The sequence below is a fragment of the Oryctolagus cuniculus genome, chromosome X (assembly GCF_051225735.1).
Source record: "Oryctolagus cuniculus isolate XC-2025 breed Fujian yellow rabbit chromosome X, ASM5122573v1, whole genome shotgun sequence".
NCBI lineage: Eukaryota > Metazoa > Chordata > Mammalia > Lagomorpha > Leporidae > Oryctolagus > Oryctolagus cuniculus.
In genome coordinates this window covers 5,527,549-5,544,453 of record NC_142888.1, presented here as the reverse complement: position 1 = coordinate 5,544,453, position 16,905 = coordinate 5,527,549, and the positions used below count along the sequence as shown (strand labels likewise).

Here is a 16,905-nt window from a genome sequence, read left to right as displayed (position 1 = left end):
GCACATCTCTTGTCTCTCCCGGCTGTATCTTTGTAAGCGGGGTTAACCAGCAGCACTGTAGATGAGGCCGACTTGTGGAGGCAGAGCACACGGCTGGCGGGTGCTCTTTTTCGGGTTGGGAGACAGTATTGAGTTTTGTAACTTATGGGGCCTTTATGTATGAGATTTTGTTTACTGTTGTCCTGTTACACCTCTGATATCTTTTACTTAGCTTAATGTTTTCATTTTGTGTTCATGCCCAGAGGTAGCTTTCCAAAGGGTACCATCTTCCAGAAGTCTTAGGTTAGGTTCTGTCCTCATTGCAGCTACCTGAAACGTCCCAAAGGCAGGGAAATGGCTGCAGGAGCCGCAGCCTTCCTCCGGGGCTCTTGTGACTGTTTTGGCTGGTTTGTGCACTCTGAAGTCTTCGTCGCCTCTTGGCCAAGAATCCTCCTAAACCATTGCTGCCTAATGGAAATATAACCCACAACGTGTATGTGATTTTACATGTTCTAGTAGCCACAGTAGTAAATAGTGAAACAGGTGAAACTAATGCGAATAATACATTTATTTTAACCCAAGACATGCAAAGTATCATTTTAGCATGCAGTCAGCTTGAAAATTATTGATGGGGCAACTGACATTCCCTTTTCCTGAATGAGTCTTTGCATCTTGGTGTATGTTGTACAGCTCCTCTCCATTCAGCCAGCCACACTTCAAGCGCAGTACGCAGTATTCAGGCCTGGCTAGTGACACTGTTTGGGACAGCGGAGTCTGGAACGTTTCAGAGGCTTCGGGAGGACGCAGGAAAGGGCCCTTAGAGGAGGTGGAGGAGACGTGTGCTCATGCTTTATGAACCCTTGACAAAGCCATAGGCAGGCTTCTTCCTCTTAGAGAAACCTGATATGTAAAAAATTCATCTTGACAGGAAAGGTAAATCAGGAAGTGACTATTCATGTTACAAAAGAATGAACCACAGGGTATTTTAAATAGCAAGCTCCCTTAGTGCACTGAAGAATATGACTCAATTTGCAGAAATGTGATTGACACGTGGCATTTTGGTAGCACCTTTGTTGGGCAGAGTGCTGTCTGCCATTATAAAATGCAGGATGAGCTGTTGGGTACTGGCCGTGCCTCATGGATGCTCACCACTGAACTAACGGTGATCCAGACCTCACCGCCACTCACCTCACCACAAGGCCTTCTGGGAGGAAACATGCAGCCACCACTATGTGGGATGGCCTTCGCGGGCAGGACCAGCGAGGCCTAGGGCCTGGAGGAGCTGAGAAGCAGGCTTTCAGGGTCCAGAAAGCTGGGAGGGCGTGTTACGGGTGAAACAGTGACAGAGAACATGTCATTACCTCGGGTCGTTGTCTCACATGGAAGGAGAATTTCTGACGGGGTAAGGCAGAGAGAAAGCATTTAAAAGCATCTACACAAGACTTATTCGAGTCAGAGACCTCCAGTTAGAGTGGCCTGGAGGGGGCTCCAAGAGAGGCAGAATCCGAAGGGGCTGGTGGTAGTGGGGTTTTTAAACACAATTTTAGAGAAAAAACCTTGACAATCAGGTTGACATTTAGTTACAAAGCAAGGACAAAACCCATTAAAAGAGCTGATTTGCAGTCTTTTTACCCTGTCTGAGCCATCGGAAGAGTGGGACACCTAGTTTGTTTTACTATAGACTGGGAGCTCAGAAGGGTGGAGTCCCCACTCCCTTGCTATTCTCAGGGGAAGATTGGAGATTCCTAAGGAGGCAGGGCAGGCACTTTACCCTGATTTCTACTGGGACCACCCTGACTGCTGTTGACTTGTCTGACTCCTCACTGGCGCACTGAGGTTGCTTGAGGTTGGAGAAGGGGTTGAATTTTTCTCTAAACTTGGAGTTTAAAGAAACGGTATATCAAGAAAGACCAACCAGATAGGATATTGGGAAGAAGACTCAAAGCTTATGCCGTTATGGTTTACTCCTGTTTGCGTCCCCAATCGCTCGTCCCAGCCTCTCTCGGGAGCAGGTATCAGTTAAGGCAGGTCCTGGGGTTCCTCGTGAGGTATCAGAGGGGAAGCGGAATGCCTGAATGCCGGCACATTGCAGGCAGTTTACTTCTCCGTAACCCTGCCTTTGAAGTGAATTCCTTTTGTCCTCTTCCAGGTATACCTAGGGAAATTCAAGTAGAGACACAGAAAATGCACCGTGCTTTCTGGGAAAGAAGGAAGAAGGCTGTGTTCCACGAGTTGGCCAGCTTCTGAGTCCCTGAAATACACAGGGTTTAAGTTCAGCAGTGAGATGCGTGCCTTGACTGCACCCCTCCTTAGAAACCTAGCACTCCCCTGATGGCAGTGCTGGGCTCTGCTGCCTCCCACAGCTCCACCCAGCACCCTTGGATGGTCTCCTGCAGGATGGCTGTGAGCTTTCATCGCAGGTGCTAATGGCATTGGCCTTAGGAGCCTAAGCCTTTTCTTAAGACAGGATCGCTATCATTAAAACATAATTTACTATAAATGTCTCTGTATTTTTAAAAATTTGTTATGTGTATACATACACATATATACATACGTGTGTAAAGGTTGAATTATCCCTTATCTGCAGTATGTGAGATCAGAAGTGTTTTGGGTTTCACATTCTTTCAGATTTGGGAATATTTGCATATGTATAATGATGTCTCTTGGGGATGGGGACCCAAGTCTAAACATGAAACTCATTTATGTATCATAATCGGCTTGAGCAATAGCCTCAAGGTGATTTATGTCATTTATATAACTGCGTGAAGCAGAGTTTCATGTATGAAATTTCCCACTTGTGCATCATGTTGGTGCCTAGAAAGCAGAAAGTTTTGGGTTTTGGAGCATTTTGAATTTGTGATTTCTCAATTAGGGATGTTCAGTGTGTGTGTGTGTGTGTGTGTGTGGCTATTCTAATTTGAAATTGAGAAAATCCACAAGAAGCTCCTAAACACTAATTGTCAGGCGTAGAGAACTTTTGGAAAATACAAGGCAGCGTGCGTATAGCTCTAGACACTGATGGAGGACAAAGACATTCCCTTCTTGATCCAGGCACATAGTTAGGTTACCTTGCTAATCTGTTGGCTTCTGTGCTTCTGAAATCGGACACTCATGTCAAGGGTAGAAGTAAATCCAGATTACAAATTGTCTTGGGAATTGAGGGTTGTGGGCCCCCCTCTGCCCCCCAAGATCTGGTTGGTTTATCTTGTGTTCCCCTCCCCACGTGGCTAGCAAAGAACTCGCAGGGAGCTGAGGTGGCAGCTCTGCCATTTCTTTTTTTAACAGGGCCTTGGTGCTGTGTTGTTTATAACCCCTAACTTTGTTTACACCAGTCTTTTCAAACCTCTAATCCATTTAATGAGGGTGATTTTAGTTAAAAGGTTTTGTATTCATACAGAGGCCTTGCCCAGAGGTGACACACCACTGCAGGGCGCCCCATGCTGGTGAGAGCTGCTGCTTATTGCCCTGGGGCTCCTCATCCAGTACTCTCAGGTCCCACTGGCCCTCAGGCTGCTCCCTGCACCTCAGTCTAAATGAAGGAGCCAATGTCATCCTATACATGAGATAGTAGGGAAGTTGGATTTTCTCTTTTTAAAATTAATATAAATCGAATGTGCATTCTCGTTTCATCTTCAGATTCCTGAAGTGGCTGCATCCCGTGGTGGACCACACAAGTGCAAAAAAGCAGCAGAATGCCCTTGCTGAGTTTTGGGTTCTGTCAGTGGGGACATGGGCATCCTCTAGCGTGAGGATTAAATGAGATGCTGTAGGGAAAAGTGTCTGGTGCCGGAGCAGTGGTTACAGTGCCCTCCGTTCCTCTTGCAAAGCAGCAACAGGTGGAAATCTAGGTGGCGCGAGGAAAGCATTTCTTCCAGCAGCCTGGTTCGCCCCACCTTTGCTGTTAGGAGACAGAGCAGCGCTGAAGAGGGCGAGGGTTTGTGCTGCGTGCTTCCAGGAACCAGGGGGAGAGAGGAGAGCTGGCCTCGTTTGTGCTCTCCCGCCTCCCTCTGCACTCTGGGCAGACCTGGGACAGTGCGGCAGTTGACTGATTTCAGAATGAACAGAAGGGTCTCAGGAAGGAAGCTCCGCTTGGAGTTGCTGGTGCAGCATCTGGGGCAGCTGGCGTTGTGAGTGCACAGGACGAGTGTCCCAGTGCGCACAGACAGCTCTTCTGAACCGGAAGTATCTTGAGGCTTTGTCCCTAATGGATATGCAAAGCCCATGTGGTGGGACTTGCTTACCCTGTTAGCCTCACTTTTTTGTAGATGTACACAAAATTATTAGAGCTGTGAAATTCAATTTCATACACTCTAATTTTAATTTAATTAAAAAATGAGTTGACATAATATTTGTACTTATTTATGGGATATAATATTATAATTCAATACATGCATATAATGTGTAATGATCAAATTAGAGTAATTAGCATTCCTGTTTCCTCAAATATTATCATTTGTATGTGTTAGGAACCTTCTCTTCTACTTATTTTTTTTAAAAAGATTTATTTATTTTATTTGAAGGGAAGAGTCACAGCGGTCTTCCATCTGCTGGGCCACTCCCTAGATGCAGAAGCAAAGCCTGGGGCCAGGAACTCCATGCAGATCTCACATGTGGGTGGCAGGGGGCCCAAGCACTTAAGCTGTTACCTGTTGCCTCCCAGGAGCAGGAAATGCTAAGTAGCCAGGACTTGAACTGGCACTCTGATGTGGGATGTCGGTGTCCCAAATGGTGGCTTCGTCTCCGGCGCCACAACACCCGCCCCTCTAGTTATTTTGAATGCGTAATTCATAATCATAGACTGTGGTTACCATACTTTGCTATAGAGCGTGTTAGAGCTACGTTGTCTGCTATCCAAGAAATCTTTGCTAAAGCCAAGGTCACTGAGATTTTCCTCCTATGCTTTCTTATAAAAGTTTGACAGTTTTAGCTCTTATATTTGGATCTGTAATCCATTTGAGTTAATTTTAATAAGTGAATTCTTTATGGAGATCATTTAACTTTTCCTCTTCCATTATGTTACTGTAATTTCTAAGTTGCTAATTTACCACTTGGGGTTTCATTTAATTTTTGCTATTCTTGTATTCATTTGTCACTCATTCATTATTCGTGTGGAGCTGCAAGTGGAAAAGGAAAAAGGTCATGAAATTGGTTCGTATTGAGGTGGGTATGGGGAGGAGCCCAAAGTCTAAATGAATTGCACGGTCGATTAATGGATTAGTTAACTAATTGCTGGATGGGTTAGCGCGGCTAATTTGCATTGGCACTTTGTCAACAAAAAGACCTGTCTTCCTCCCCTGTGGCCTCCTTTTATTACCTAGTATGAGAGATCACCATCGATCAGGAAAGCCATTTACCTTCACATCGCCGCCGCCTGGGACTCCTCCGAGGACGGCGCACTGCGGGCTCTGACGAACGTGGCCAGAGACCCTGTTTGACCAGCTAGGCCCTCCATAGCAGCCATCTTTCCACGTGCTACTGTTGAGAGTAGGGTGGCTATTACCGCCCATGTTTTGCACAGCTGAGACCCAGAGAGGTTAGCAGCACAGTTAGTACTGGTGCGCGAGGAGGAAACCCAAAAGCCAAACTCACGTGTGTTGTCTGCAGTCTCCGACTGCGGTGGCATGATGCTGGGCTCCCTTTGGGTGGAGCCAGTGTTCTTAGCTGGCTGTCGTTGTGCAGCTTCCCCTCTGAAGCCCCTGCTGGTCCTGACACGGGTTGGCCACCCTACCTATTTTCTGACCACAGACCAGCACTTCGTGGTTCCTGTGCTCTGGGCTTCAGGTTAACCAAAATCAGATTGCTCTATGTGGCCCTGTTACTTTGAATATTCATAGAAGGGAAGTCCCTTTAATATGATTTTATTGTCTTTCCAGGGGTGCTGGGCCCCAGACGTCTCTAACGCCTGAGCTAAGTTCTTTCTTCCCTGTCCCTTTCAGTGGAGGCCATAGTGGAGTTTGACTACCAGGCCCAGCACGACGATGAGCTGACGATCAGCGTGGGTGAGGTCATCACCAACATCAGGAAGGAGGATGGAGGCTGGTGGGAAGGACAGATCAACGGCAGGAGAGGTTTGTTCCCTGACAACTTTGTAAGAGTGAGTACAAAGCTAAACCCTTTTCCTGTCTCCTGTGTGGGCTCTGCTGAGCAAAGGCTGTGGGGGTGCTGCAGGATGAATCCCTGGCACTCTCCTAAGGGATGCGTTGAAGGCTTGATCCTCCGTGTGATTTCAAGAGCATGTGTAGCTTTGCCCTTGCTGTCTGGGGTTGCTGTTCTGAAATGGTTTTTTTAAAGCCCAGAGTGATCTCTGTACAAACTGTATCGCTGGAAAAATCTACAACTGGTAAAATTGTTTGATTTATATACTGGTTTACTTGTTTTGAGTTCAAAAAAATTTTACCTTTTCCCATGCCATAGGAAATGGAGGTGGAACTCAGTTTTGATCACTTATGTGACGTGGCAGTCAAACTCCAGGCAGAATGGAAATTATACTTTTAACCACTTTCGTATTCATGTGTCTTTCTGTTGGGAGCAGTGTTATTTTCCTTTGGCCTTCCGATGCCCATGAAACACTCAATGTGAGCCTTCAGTAGGACTTGGAAAATTATACCCTTTGCAGAAGTCATCTAGAGGTTGATTACAGAAAAAGTTTCTCAGTCGTGTTAGTGAATGCTACCTCCCATGGTTGTAAGTAATAGTTTGAATCGTTGGGGAAAGAAGAGATCACCTGGTGGCCGTTCCTCATGAGAAATGCTAACTAGGTTTAAAAGTCTGTACCGTAGACATGCCCCAGCAGAGGCCAGGTTTTCTGGTTAGGAAGAACTGTGTGGAGAAGGCTGCAGGCCGTCCGCTGTAGTCGCTCTGATACCAGATCCTACACAGAGGAGTATGCTTTGGCTACAGGGGTAGATAGTATGGGGAGCTGTAGCCTCCCCAAAGAAGGTGGTCTCCCCAAAGAAGCCCCAAGACCTGGGTGTGAGGGTTTGTTGACAAGGTATCATTGGTGAAAAACATGGGAAGTGCTGTGCGCGTTCAGCCTCTGGGCTGTCTACTTCCTTCCGAGGAACCTGGTTGAATGTTTCCTCAGGATTTTGCCTCAGGGCGATTCTGCTAACATTTCCTCTTTCCTTTTCTCTTTAATGTACTGGAAACTGGGGACAGTTTTATTGGTAATGTGCTGATAAACATTGCTTTCTGTATTTAGATAAACACCCCGCCCCCACTGCACTTGAGTCCAGCAGCTGTGACCCATTTTAAGAGTAGGAAAGCATTACATTGGGACCCCCACAGATTGCCTCTGTTGATGTGTAAGCAGGAGTTAGTTCTTTTGCCTTTCCAAACAAAGCCCCCAGTTCTGGGAAAGGACCGTCCATAAAGTTGAACCAAATTCTAGTGTGGAAGGAGGTTTTTTGAGATTCAAGGGGCAGTGGTTGGAGTAGGGATGAAGGAAGAGTATGAGAAAGAGAGAAGGAGGACTCTAGAAAGCAGGGAGGATTGTGGGAGGGAGAGGAGGGTCACGGGAAGGAGAGGAGGATCGGGGGAAATTGAGCACTGTGGAAAGAAGAGAATTGCGGCAAGGAAAGCAAAGGACCATGGGGGAAGAACAGAGAACTGTGGAGAGGAGAGAAGAATCGTGAGAAGGAGAGAAGGATGTGGGAAGATAGAAGGACCTGGGAAGGAGAGAATGAGGGAAGGAGAAGAGGACTGTGAGAAAGAGACAAGGACAACAGGGAGAAGGGGAGAAACATGAGGAGGTGAGAAGTACTGTGGGAGTCAGTGGGTTGTGCAAGGTTGAAAAGGATTGTGGGAAGGAGCAGAGGCTTTGGGAAGTTCAGAAAGACTGGTGTAGGGAGAGGAGGATTGTGGGGATTTGAGAAGGAGTGTGGGAAGGGAAGAAGAACCTTAGGAAGCAGAGGAGGATTTTGGGGAGGAGTAGAGAATGCTGGGAAGGAAAGGAGGATGAGTAGGGGAAGGAGAGGAGGACTATAGGAAAGAGACAAGGACAATGGGGAGGAGGGAACTGGGGAGAAGAGGAGAATCATGGGAAGGTGGGAAGTACTGTGCGAAGCAGTGGATTGTGCAAAGTTGAAAAGGATTGTGGGAAGGAGAGGAGGGTTGTGGGAAGTTCAGAAGGGCTGGGGTAAGGAGAGGAGGATTGTGGGGACTTGAGAAGGACTGTGAGAATGAGAGAAGGACCTTGGAAAGCAGAGGAGGATTTGGGCTGGGAAGGAGAGGAGGTTTGTGGAATGGAGAGAATTGTGGGAAGTTGAAAAGGACTGGGGGAAGGTGTGGAGGACCATGGGGAGAAGAGGAGAACTGTGGGTAGGAGTGTAGGACTATGGGAAGAAGAGGAGGATTGTGCAATTTGAGAAGGATTGTGGAAAAGAGGAGGACTGAGGGAAGTTGAGAGACTGGGAGGGAAAGAAGGATGAAGAGAACTGTGAGGAGAGTAGAATCATGGGAAGGAAAGAAGGACTCTAGGAAAGAGGGGAGGATTGGCCAAAGCTGAGAAAGACTACAGGAAAGAAAGAAGGACCTTGGGAAGCAGAGGAGGATTTGGGAGAGGAGTGGGGAATGGTGGGAAGGAGGGGAGGGTTGTGGGAAGTTGAAATAGACTGTAGTTAGGAGAGAAGGACCATGGGGAGGAGAAGAGGACTGTGGGAAGGATAGACCTCAAGGAAGAGAAGAGGATTGTAGGAAGGAGAAGAGGACCAAGGAGAGAAGGACTGTGGGAAGCTGAGACAGATGGTGAAAGGAGATGAGTACTGTGGGAAGGGTAAGGAAAGGAGGATTGTGGGAAGAAGAAAATGGTGGAATGAAAAGGAGGAACAAAGAGAGGAGGATTGTGGGACGTGGTTAAGAACTGTAGGAAGGAGAGAAGGACCATGGGAAGGAGAAGTGAACTGTGGGAAGGATAGGGCCTTGGGCAAGAGAGAATTGTGGGAATGATAGAAGGACTTTGTTTAATAAAATAGGACTATGGGGGAGGATAGGAGAATGGTGGGAAATGGAGGAGGGCTTTGAAAAAGACTGTGGGAAGGGAGCAGAATTGTGGGTAGCTGGGAAGGATAACAGGAAGGAGAGGAGGATTGTGGGAAGGATAGAAAGAGCTTTATAAAGATAGGAAGACTGTGGAAAGGAGAGGAAAACCAAGGACAGGTTGTGGGAAGTTGAGAAGGAATGTAGGAGGGAGGTGAGGATCATGGGAAGGAAAAGAGGACTATGGGAAAGATAGGAGGAGCTTTAGGAGGAGAAGAGAATCATGGGGAAGGAAAGATTGGTAAGGAGAGGAGGACTGTGGGACAGAGAGGAGAATGATGGGAAGGAGAGGCAGACCAAGGAAAGGAGGATTGTGGGAAGTTGAGAAGTGTGGTAGGAAAGAGAGGATTGTGGAAAGGATAGAAAAACATTGGTAGGGGCTGGTGTGGTGGCATGGGTTAAGCTACCATCTGTGATACCTGTATCATACTTGGGCACTGGTTCAAGTCTCGACTGCTCTACTTCAGATCCAGATTCCTGCTAATGTGCTTGGAAAACAGTGAATAATGGCCTAGGTGCTTGGGCCTCTACAACCCACCTGGGAGACTTTGATGGAGTTCCAGGCTCATAGCTTTAGCCTGGAACCACTCCAGCCATTGCAGCCATTTGGAGAATGAGCCAGTGGATGGAATATTTCTCTCTCTGACTCACCTTTATCTCTGTAACTCTGCCTTTCAAATAAACAAATAATATTTATTTTTCAAAACAAAAAAACAAAGACCTTGGTGAGGAGAGGAGGATTTTGGGAAGGAGAAGAGGACCAAGGAGAGGTGGATTGTGGGAAGTTGAGAAGGATAGTAGGAAGGAACAAAGGGCAGTGGAAAGGAGAAGAGAGCTGTGAGAAGGTTAGGAGCACCATGGGGAGGAGAAGAGGATTAGGGAAAGAGGAGAAGAACAATAAGAGGAGCATTGTGGGAAGTTGAAATGGGTTTTAGGAAGAAGAGAGGACTGTGGGAAGGAGAAGAGGATTTTTGGAAGTTTAGGAGGTCCTTGGGGAGGAGAGGAGAATTATGGGAAGGAGAGAAAGACATTGGTAAGGGGAAGGGGATTGTAGGAGGGAGAAGAGAATGCTGGGATGGAGAGAAGTACTGAGAGGAGGATTATGGGAACTTAAGAAGGAGTATAGCAAGGAGGAAAGGAACAGGACAATGGGAAGAAAAAGAGGACTCTGGGAATGATAGGACCTTTGGGAGAGAATTGTGGGAAGTTGGTCATAGTGGAAGGAGAGGAGGACCAAGGAGACATGAATTGCGGGAATCTGAGACTGACTGTAGGAAGGAGAGAAGGAATGTGGGAATATTAGGAGGACCTTGGTAAAGACAGGAGGGTTGTGGGAAGGAGAGGAGTATTGTGGGAAGGAGGGGAGGACCAAGGAGATGAGGATTGTGGGAAGTTGAGGAGGAGGTGGGAAGGGGGGATTGTAGGAAGGCTAGAAGGATCTTGGTAAGGAGAGGAGAATGGTGGGAAGGAGAAGAGGACTGAGGTGTGGGGGATTGTGGGAAGCTGAGGACTGTAAGAAGGAGAGAAGGAATAGTGGAAGAAGATGTGGCACAGATAGAAGGACCTTGAAGAGAAGAGGATAGTGGGAAGGAGAGGAGGACCAGAGAGGTGGATTGTAGGAAATTGAGAAGGACTATAGGAGGGAAAGAAGTACTAAGGGAAGGAGAAGTGGAGGATTATGGGAAGGAGAGAAAGATTTTGGTAAGGAGAAGGGGATTGTGGGAAGGAGAGGAGAATGGTGGGAAGGTGAGTGAGGACCAAGGAGAGGAGGATAGTGGGAAGGAAAGGAGTACTGTGGGAAGGATAGAAAGACCTGGGTAAGGAGAGAAGGATTGTGGGAGGTTGGGAAGGACTAAAGGAAGGAGAGAAGGATCATGGGAAGGAGAAGACAACTGTGGGAAGGATATAAGGAGCTTGGGGAGAAGAGGATGACTGTGGGAAGTTGAGAAGGACTGTGGGCAGAGAGGACTGTGGGACAGAGAGGAGGGCTGTATGAATGAGAGAAGTACCTTAGAAAAGAGAATGGTGGGAAGTAGACGAGGACTGTAGGAAAAAGATAAGGATTGTGGGAGGCTGAAAAGGCATGTAGGAAAGAGAGGAGGATCATGGGAAAGGAGAATCATAAGTAGGAAAGGACTGTGGGAAGAGGAGAATTGTGGGAAGTTGGGGAGGGAAGGGCCAAGGGAAGAGGAGAATCTTGAGGAGAGGACTACGGGAAGGAGAGGAGGACTGTGGGGAGGAGTCAGAAGGGAGGGCAGCATTGGCTCCAGCTTTGCGTGTAAGCCTATTTTGAAAGTCTTTACTGTGTCCTGTGGGCCTAGTGCCCTCTTATTACAAACCACAAATGCATGGGATCAGAGTACCGCTGTGGAAGGTACTTAGAAAACCTATGGACTTGGTTCCGGGGCTTAAGACTGGCTGGGGTGCTGCATGCATTCGTGGAGGGCAGGAGTGAATCAGGGTACAGAAACCCAGGTAGGAATCTTCCCCAGGGCTGCCGAAGCTGACCCTCCCTCTCACTCAGAGCCACAAAGGACCCCTCTCCTGTGACCTGAGTGATGTGGTGCAGAACACCAGGAGGACTGCCCAGCCTAGGGCTAGGCCATTGCTGGCCACAGCGTGGGCTACTGCCTGGTGCCTTTCCTTTGCTTTGACTCGAAGGGAGCCCTGGCAAGAGATGGGCTAGAGTGAGCTGGATCCAGGGCTAGGGGGTTGCCTGGGTCTGCCTGTGTGCCTTGGCAGACAATGGCTGTTTCTATCCAGTCCTTCCCCCTCCCCTCCCCTCCCCTCCCCTCCCCTCCCCTCCCCTTCCCTCCCCTCCGCCAGTCAGGTCTGGGGGTTCTCTGGTTTTCAGTCCTGGACTAGAAACTGCCTCGAGCTTTCTGTATCCCTCGGCCACCTTTTGGAATTCTCTCTGGATCCTGTCTCGGATGCCCCTCATTCAGCGGGGTCGTCTGCTTCCTTTTGAGAAGCCTGGACTTCCTCATCAGGCTGCCTTGAGAATTGAATGAGACGGCGCTGGCGCTGGCAGTCATTTAGCACAGTGGCCGGCCACCTGGTGCGGGTGCCACCGTCCTTGTTACTGGTGAGGGAATCCGGCCTCTCCCCTGGGCCCCACTTATTTGCTCTTAATCGGTTGCCATATTACCAGGTTGAGGAGGGAGTCGTGCTCTTGGGAGGTGCCTGTTCCACCGAGGGCAGGTGTGCTTGGGGCTGCACTGCTTGTGGCTGGCACATTTGGCAGAAAGAGAAATTTCAGTTCTGTCAGATGGCCCACTCTATTTTCAGGTCTTCCCTTACTGGAAATGTTGTAGGCCTATTATGGAACGTTCAGTGGTAGGTGGATCCAGTGAAATTTAACAATAACCAAAACTCATGTAGAGAATTCTAAAAGCTGAAAATGTGTCTTTAGGTAATAATAATAATTATTGCATAGGTTTGCAGTTTTGAAATGGCTTTTCACATATGTTCTATTTAGCTTAAGAATAATTTGTCCCCAGAATGAATTGGGTAACCTTGTGGAATCCCATATTTATTTGTGTGCCTCTATGTCGATATTACCACTGTCAGAGAGCCTACCTTAAGCAATTAAAAATATTTATTTTCGTCTACTTGAAAGGAAGCATGACAGAGGGAGAGAGAGCGAGAAACATGTCTTCTGCCCACTGGTTCACTCTCTAAAAGCCTGGAGTAGCCAGAGCTGGGCCAGGCTGAAGCCAAGAGCTTAGAACTCCATCCAGGTCTCCCATACAGGTAGCAGGTGCCCAAGCACTTGAGCCATCATCTGTTGCCACCCAGGACGCATTAGCAGGAGACTGGATTGCAAACTGAGGTGCTGGGACTTGAACAGGCACCCTGATTTGGAATGTGAACGTCCCAAGGGGTGGCTTAATCTGCTGTGCCACAATACCTACCTTAATACCTACCACAATACTTTAAGCCTTTAAAAAAATTACTTAGAGACAGAGTGTGAGGGGGAATGTGCGTGCATCTGTTGGTTCGTTCCCCAAATGACTACAGTGACGAAGTGTGCGGGGCTGAAGCTGGGAGCCAGGAACTCAGGGCAGATCTCTCACATGGGTGCTGGGGACTCAGCTGTCTGGTCCATCACCTGCCACCTGCCAGGGTCTATGTTAGCAGAAAGCTGAAATCAGGAGCCAGACGCACGTATCAGATTCAGGCACTCTGATGAGGGATGCAGGTATCCTAACTGTGTCAACCACTGGACCGAACACCTGCCCCCTTAAGCGTTTTCTTGATTTGTTTATCAGATCCTTGCTCAGTGTCTGGTTTGAGTGTGTTCACCCAAAGTGTTGGGATTTGGTATCCACCTTCAGCTCTGTACCTTCTCGGTGCCTCAAGAGAAAATTCCTGGCTGTCCCCCTGAGTCTGCACGCCAGGCCATGCCATTGGGAAGCAGAAACCTGTGCCTTGCCAGCCTTGGGGGAGAGAGAGGAGAGGAGAGAGGCAGAGAGAAAGAGAGAGAGAGGTCCTCCATCTGCTAGTTCACTCCCCAGTTTGCCGCAATGGCTGGAGCTGCGCCGATCCAAAGCCAGGAGCCAGGAGCTTCTTCTGGGTCTCCCACACATGCAGGGGCCCAAACACTCGGGACATCTTTTGCTGCTTTCCTAGGCACATTTGCAGGGAGCTGGATTGGAAGAGGAGCTGTGGGGACATGAACCTGTGCCCATATGGGATGCCAGTGCCACAGGCAGAGGCTTAACCCACTATGCCACAGTGCTGGCCCCATATGGCTTCTTCTTCTTCTATTTATTTTTAAAGAAGATTTATTTAGGCCGGTGCCGCGGCTCACTAGGCTAATCCTCTGCCTGCGGCGCTGGCACACCAGGTTCTAGTCCCGGTTGGGGCGCCGGATTCTGTCCCGGTTGCCCCTCTTCCAGGCCAGCTCTCTGCTGTGGCCCGGGAGTGCAGTGGAGGATGGCGCAAGTACTTGGGCCCTGCACTCACATGGGAGACCAGGAGAAGCACCTGGCTCCTGGCTTTGGATCAGTGCAGTGCGCCGGCCACAGCGCGCCGGCCGCGGTGGCCATTGGAGGGTGAACCAACGGCAAAGGAAGGCCTTTCTCTCTCTCTCACTGTCCACTCTGCCTGTCAAAAAAAAATTTATTTATTTATTTGAAAGGCAAGGTTATGGGGGAGGGAACAAGAGAACGGTCTTCCATCTACTGATTCACTCCCCAAATGGCCACAATGGCCAGAGCTGGGCTAGGCTTGAAGCCAGGAACCAGGAGCTTCTTCCAGGTTTCCTATGTGGATACAGGGGTCCAAGCACTTGGGCCATCTTTGAAGTGCTGCTTTCCCAGGCCATTAGCAAGGAGCTGGATCAGAAGTGGAGCAGCTAGGACTTGAACTGGCACCCATATGGGACACTGGCACAGCAGGGGTGACTTAACTGCTGCTCCACAGCAGGCTCCTCTTTTTTGTTGTTGTTGTTAAGTTTTTTTTTTTTTTAATTTGAAAGGCAGCGTTATAGAGGGAGGGAGAAAGAGAGAGAATGAGATCTTGCATCTGCTGGTTGACTCCCCAATGGTCAGGCCTGGAGCCAAGAATTCCACCCACGTCTCCCATGTTGGTGGCATGGGCTCTAGTACTTGGACCATCATCTGATGCTCTGCCAAGTGTGTTAGCAGAGAGCTGGATTAGAAGCAGAGCAACTGGGAACTGAACTGGCACTCTGCTATGGGATGCCAGCATTGCAGGTGGCTGCTTAACCTGCTGTGCTACACCACCAGCCCCTATATATGGCTGTTCTGCACAGCAGGAGCGCTGTTCGTGTATCAGAACTTTGTTTTTGCTGTACAGTATCCCATTGTAATTGAGTATAATTTATTACTCATTCTGGATGGACATTTGGGTTGTTCACAGTTTGGGGATTTTTGTGACTAAAGGCTCTGAGCCTTCTTGTGTGTCTTCTTATAAACACAAGCACTCATTTCTCTTGTATATATGAGAGGTCTTCAGAAGTTCGTGGAAATTGTGTTTTCTGGAGAAACTATGCATGCATTTCAGAATTTTCACCTGAAAATAAATTCATTTTCATTCTGTTTTCCATGAATGTTGCATATGTACCAGAAGGGTGGAATTGCACCCTTCTTCACATTCAGTGAGTAGGTTGTTCTCTGTTGAAAGCCTGGGCCTCTGTTGGAAGAGGGGAGGTATCCCACTTGTGCCTGGATCCTCCTTTGTGCCACTTTGGCTGAGCGAGCTAATCTCATACAGTTTGTCTTAGTGTAGCTGCCGTGTTAAGTCCCACTGGTAAGGAATCCTGAAACAGAGCTTAGTATCCCAGTGGGGATTCCACTTGGGAATACAGAAATGAGCCAAGGCTAGTTCTCACATTGTTCAAAACATGTAGAGAACATGGGTCTAAGTTTTGTTGAACTCATTTAATGGGAGAACTAGCAGAATAACAAAACTGATTTGGTGAGGTTATGATAAATTGATGAAAAAGTCAGTGAAAAAGGGAATGTTCAAATAGGATTGCTAAGCTACAGCCAAAACTGGTTCATGTCTTAGTAGACAATAAAATCTTACTCTTTGGGTTTAGCATCTCTACCAGAAAAGAAAAAAGGAAAGCAGCACTCCCTACCATTTTCCCATATGTTACCCTCAACTGTACAGGGTTGTGAAATGTCCTAATCAAGTGTTAGTAAAATCAAGTCACATTTCCAGAGAGGCAGATCACTTTTTTTAATGTTAGGTCAGTCACCTGACCATCTTTTTTTGCCTGATTTCCAAGTTTTGGATGTTTTTTCAGGACATATCTTCATAAATCATGATGTGGGGGTACAGTAATATGAAACAGGATGAATATTCCTAGTCACTTATTAAAAAAAATTGGGGTGGGCATTGTGGCACAGTGGGCTAAGTTGCCACTCGAGATGCTTACATCCCATATTGGAGCACCTGGTTCAAATCCTCACTGCTCTGCTTCTGATCCAGCTTCCTGCTAATGCCTCTGGGAAGGCAACGATGGTGGTCCAAGTAGTGGACTCCCTGTGCCCACATGGGAGACCCAGATAGAGTTCTTGGCTCTTGGCTTTGGCCTGGCGTAGTCCCAGCTGTTGTGGGCATCTGGGGAGTGAATCAGTGGATGGAAGGTCTGTATCTTTCTCTGTCGCTCCCTCTCTTTCACTCTTTCAAATAAAGAAATAAATAAATCTAAAAATGGCTGCCCTCTGGGATCTCAGAATGCCACATAAACTGTAACAGGGAGATGCAGACTTTCTCATAGGATTTTATTTAATCTTTTGGATGTAATTATCACTGTCTTCCTTTTAAAACCTTACCTTCAGATCGAGTTCCCAGTGTGCTTTAGTGACGCACAAGACTGATAAGCAGCCTTTTTCTAGGTTCTCCTGCCAGGAATGCGCACATACATAATTTTCTCATGGCCAGCCAAATGCATTTTAAAAAGAAAAAGCCTTGAGGCTGGCACTTGGGCCGGTGTGCCTGTGCCAGTCTGCTTTGGGAGAGGATGTCAGATAAGGTGCAGCAGAGCCCAGGACGTTTCGTAGCTCGCAAAGAGACACGTAGAGAGCAGGAAGCTGCGGTAGGGGTTAAAAGAATACGCTGTTGATCTTGGAAATTTATCTGATGCTGTGTTGAGGAAGTGAGCTGTTTTCTCTGCCTGTTTTTGTATGTGTTTGGTAGAAACACACTTTGCACACTTTTACTGCAGGTCCCACTGTGGAAGGCTGAGCGTGTTTACTTGTAGCTTGTGTGCCACACGTATGCTGAGTGGAACAACTTTCAGCTTGCTTTCTTCCCTGTGCCTCAGCTTCCATTTGCTAGCAGTTTTCCATCTCTCTGGCCTAGTCAGAGCCTTGTTTTGTATCTATGTAAAGTGGCTGCGGAGTGCCTTTTTAA

At 47.8% G+C, this 16,905-nt stretch overlaps 1 protein-coding gene across 10 annotated transcripts in view; it reads left to right on the top strand.

Moving 5' to 3' along the window:
• SH3KBP1 (SH3 domain containing kinase binding protein 1) overlaps window positions 1-16,905 on the top strand; it is a 378,310-nt gene that overhangs the window by 44,354 nt on the left and 317,051 nt on the right. For 7 of the 10 annotated variants that reach the window (XM_070067164.2, XM_070067168.2, XM_070067166.2 and 4 more), the window contains exon 2: window positions 5,916-6,073. In XM_070067164.2, coding sequence (XP_069923265.1) covers window positions 5,916-6,073 — 158 coding nt within the window. Of the gene's footprint in view, window positions 1-5,674; window positions 5,761-5,915; window positions 6,074-16,905 lie in introns of those variants that run through there. The other 3 variants (XM_089324878.1, XM_070067162.2, XM_089324880.1) reach the window with 2 other exon arrangements.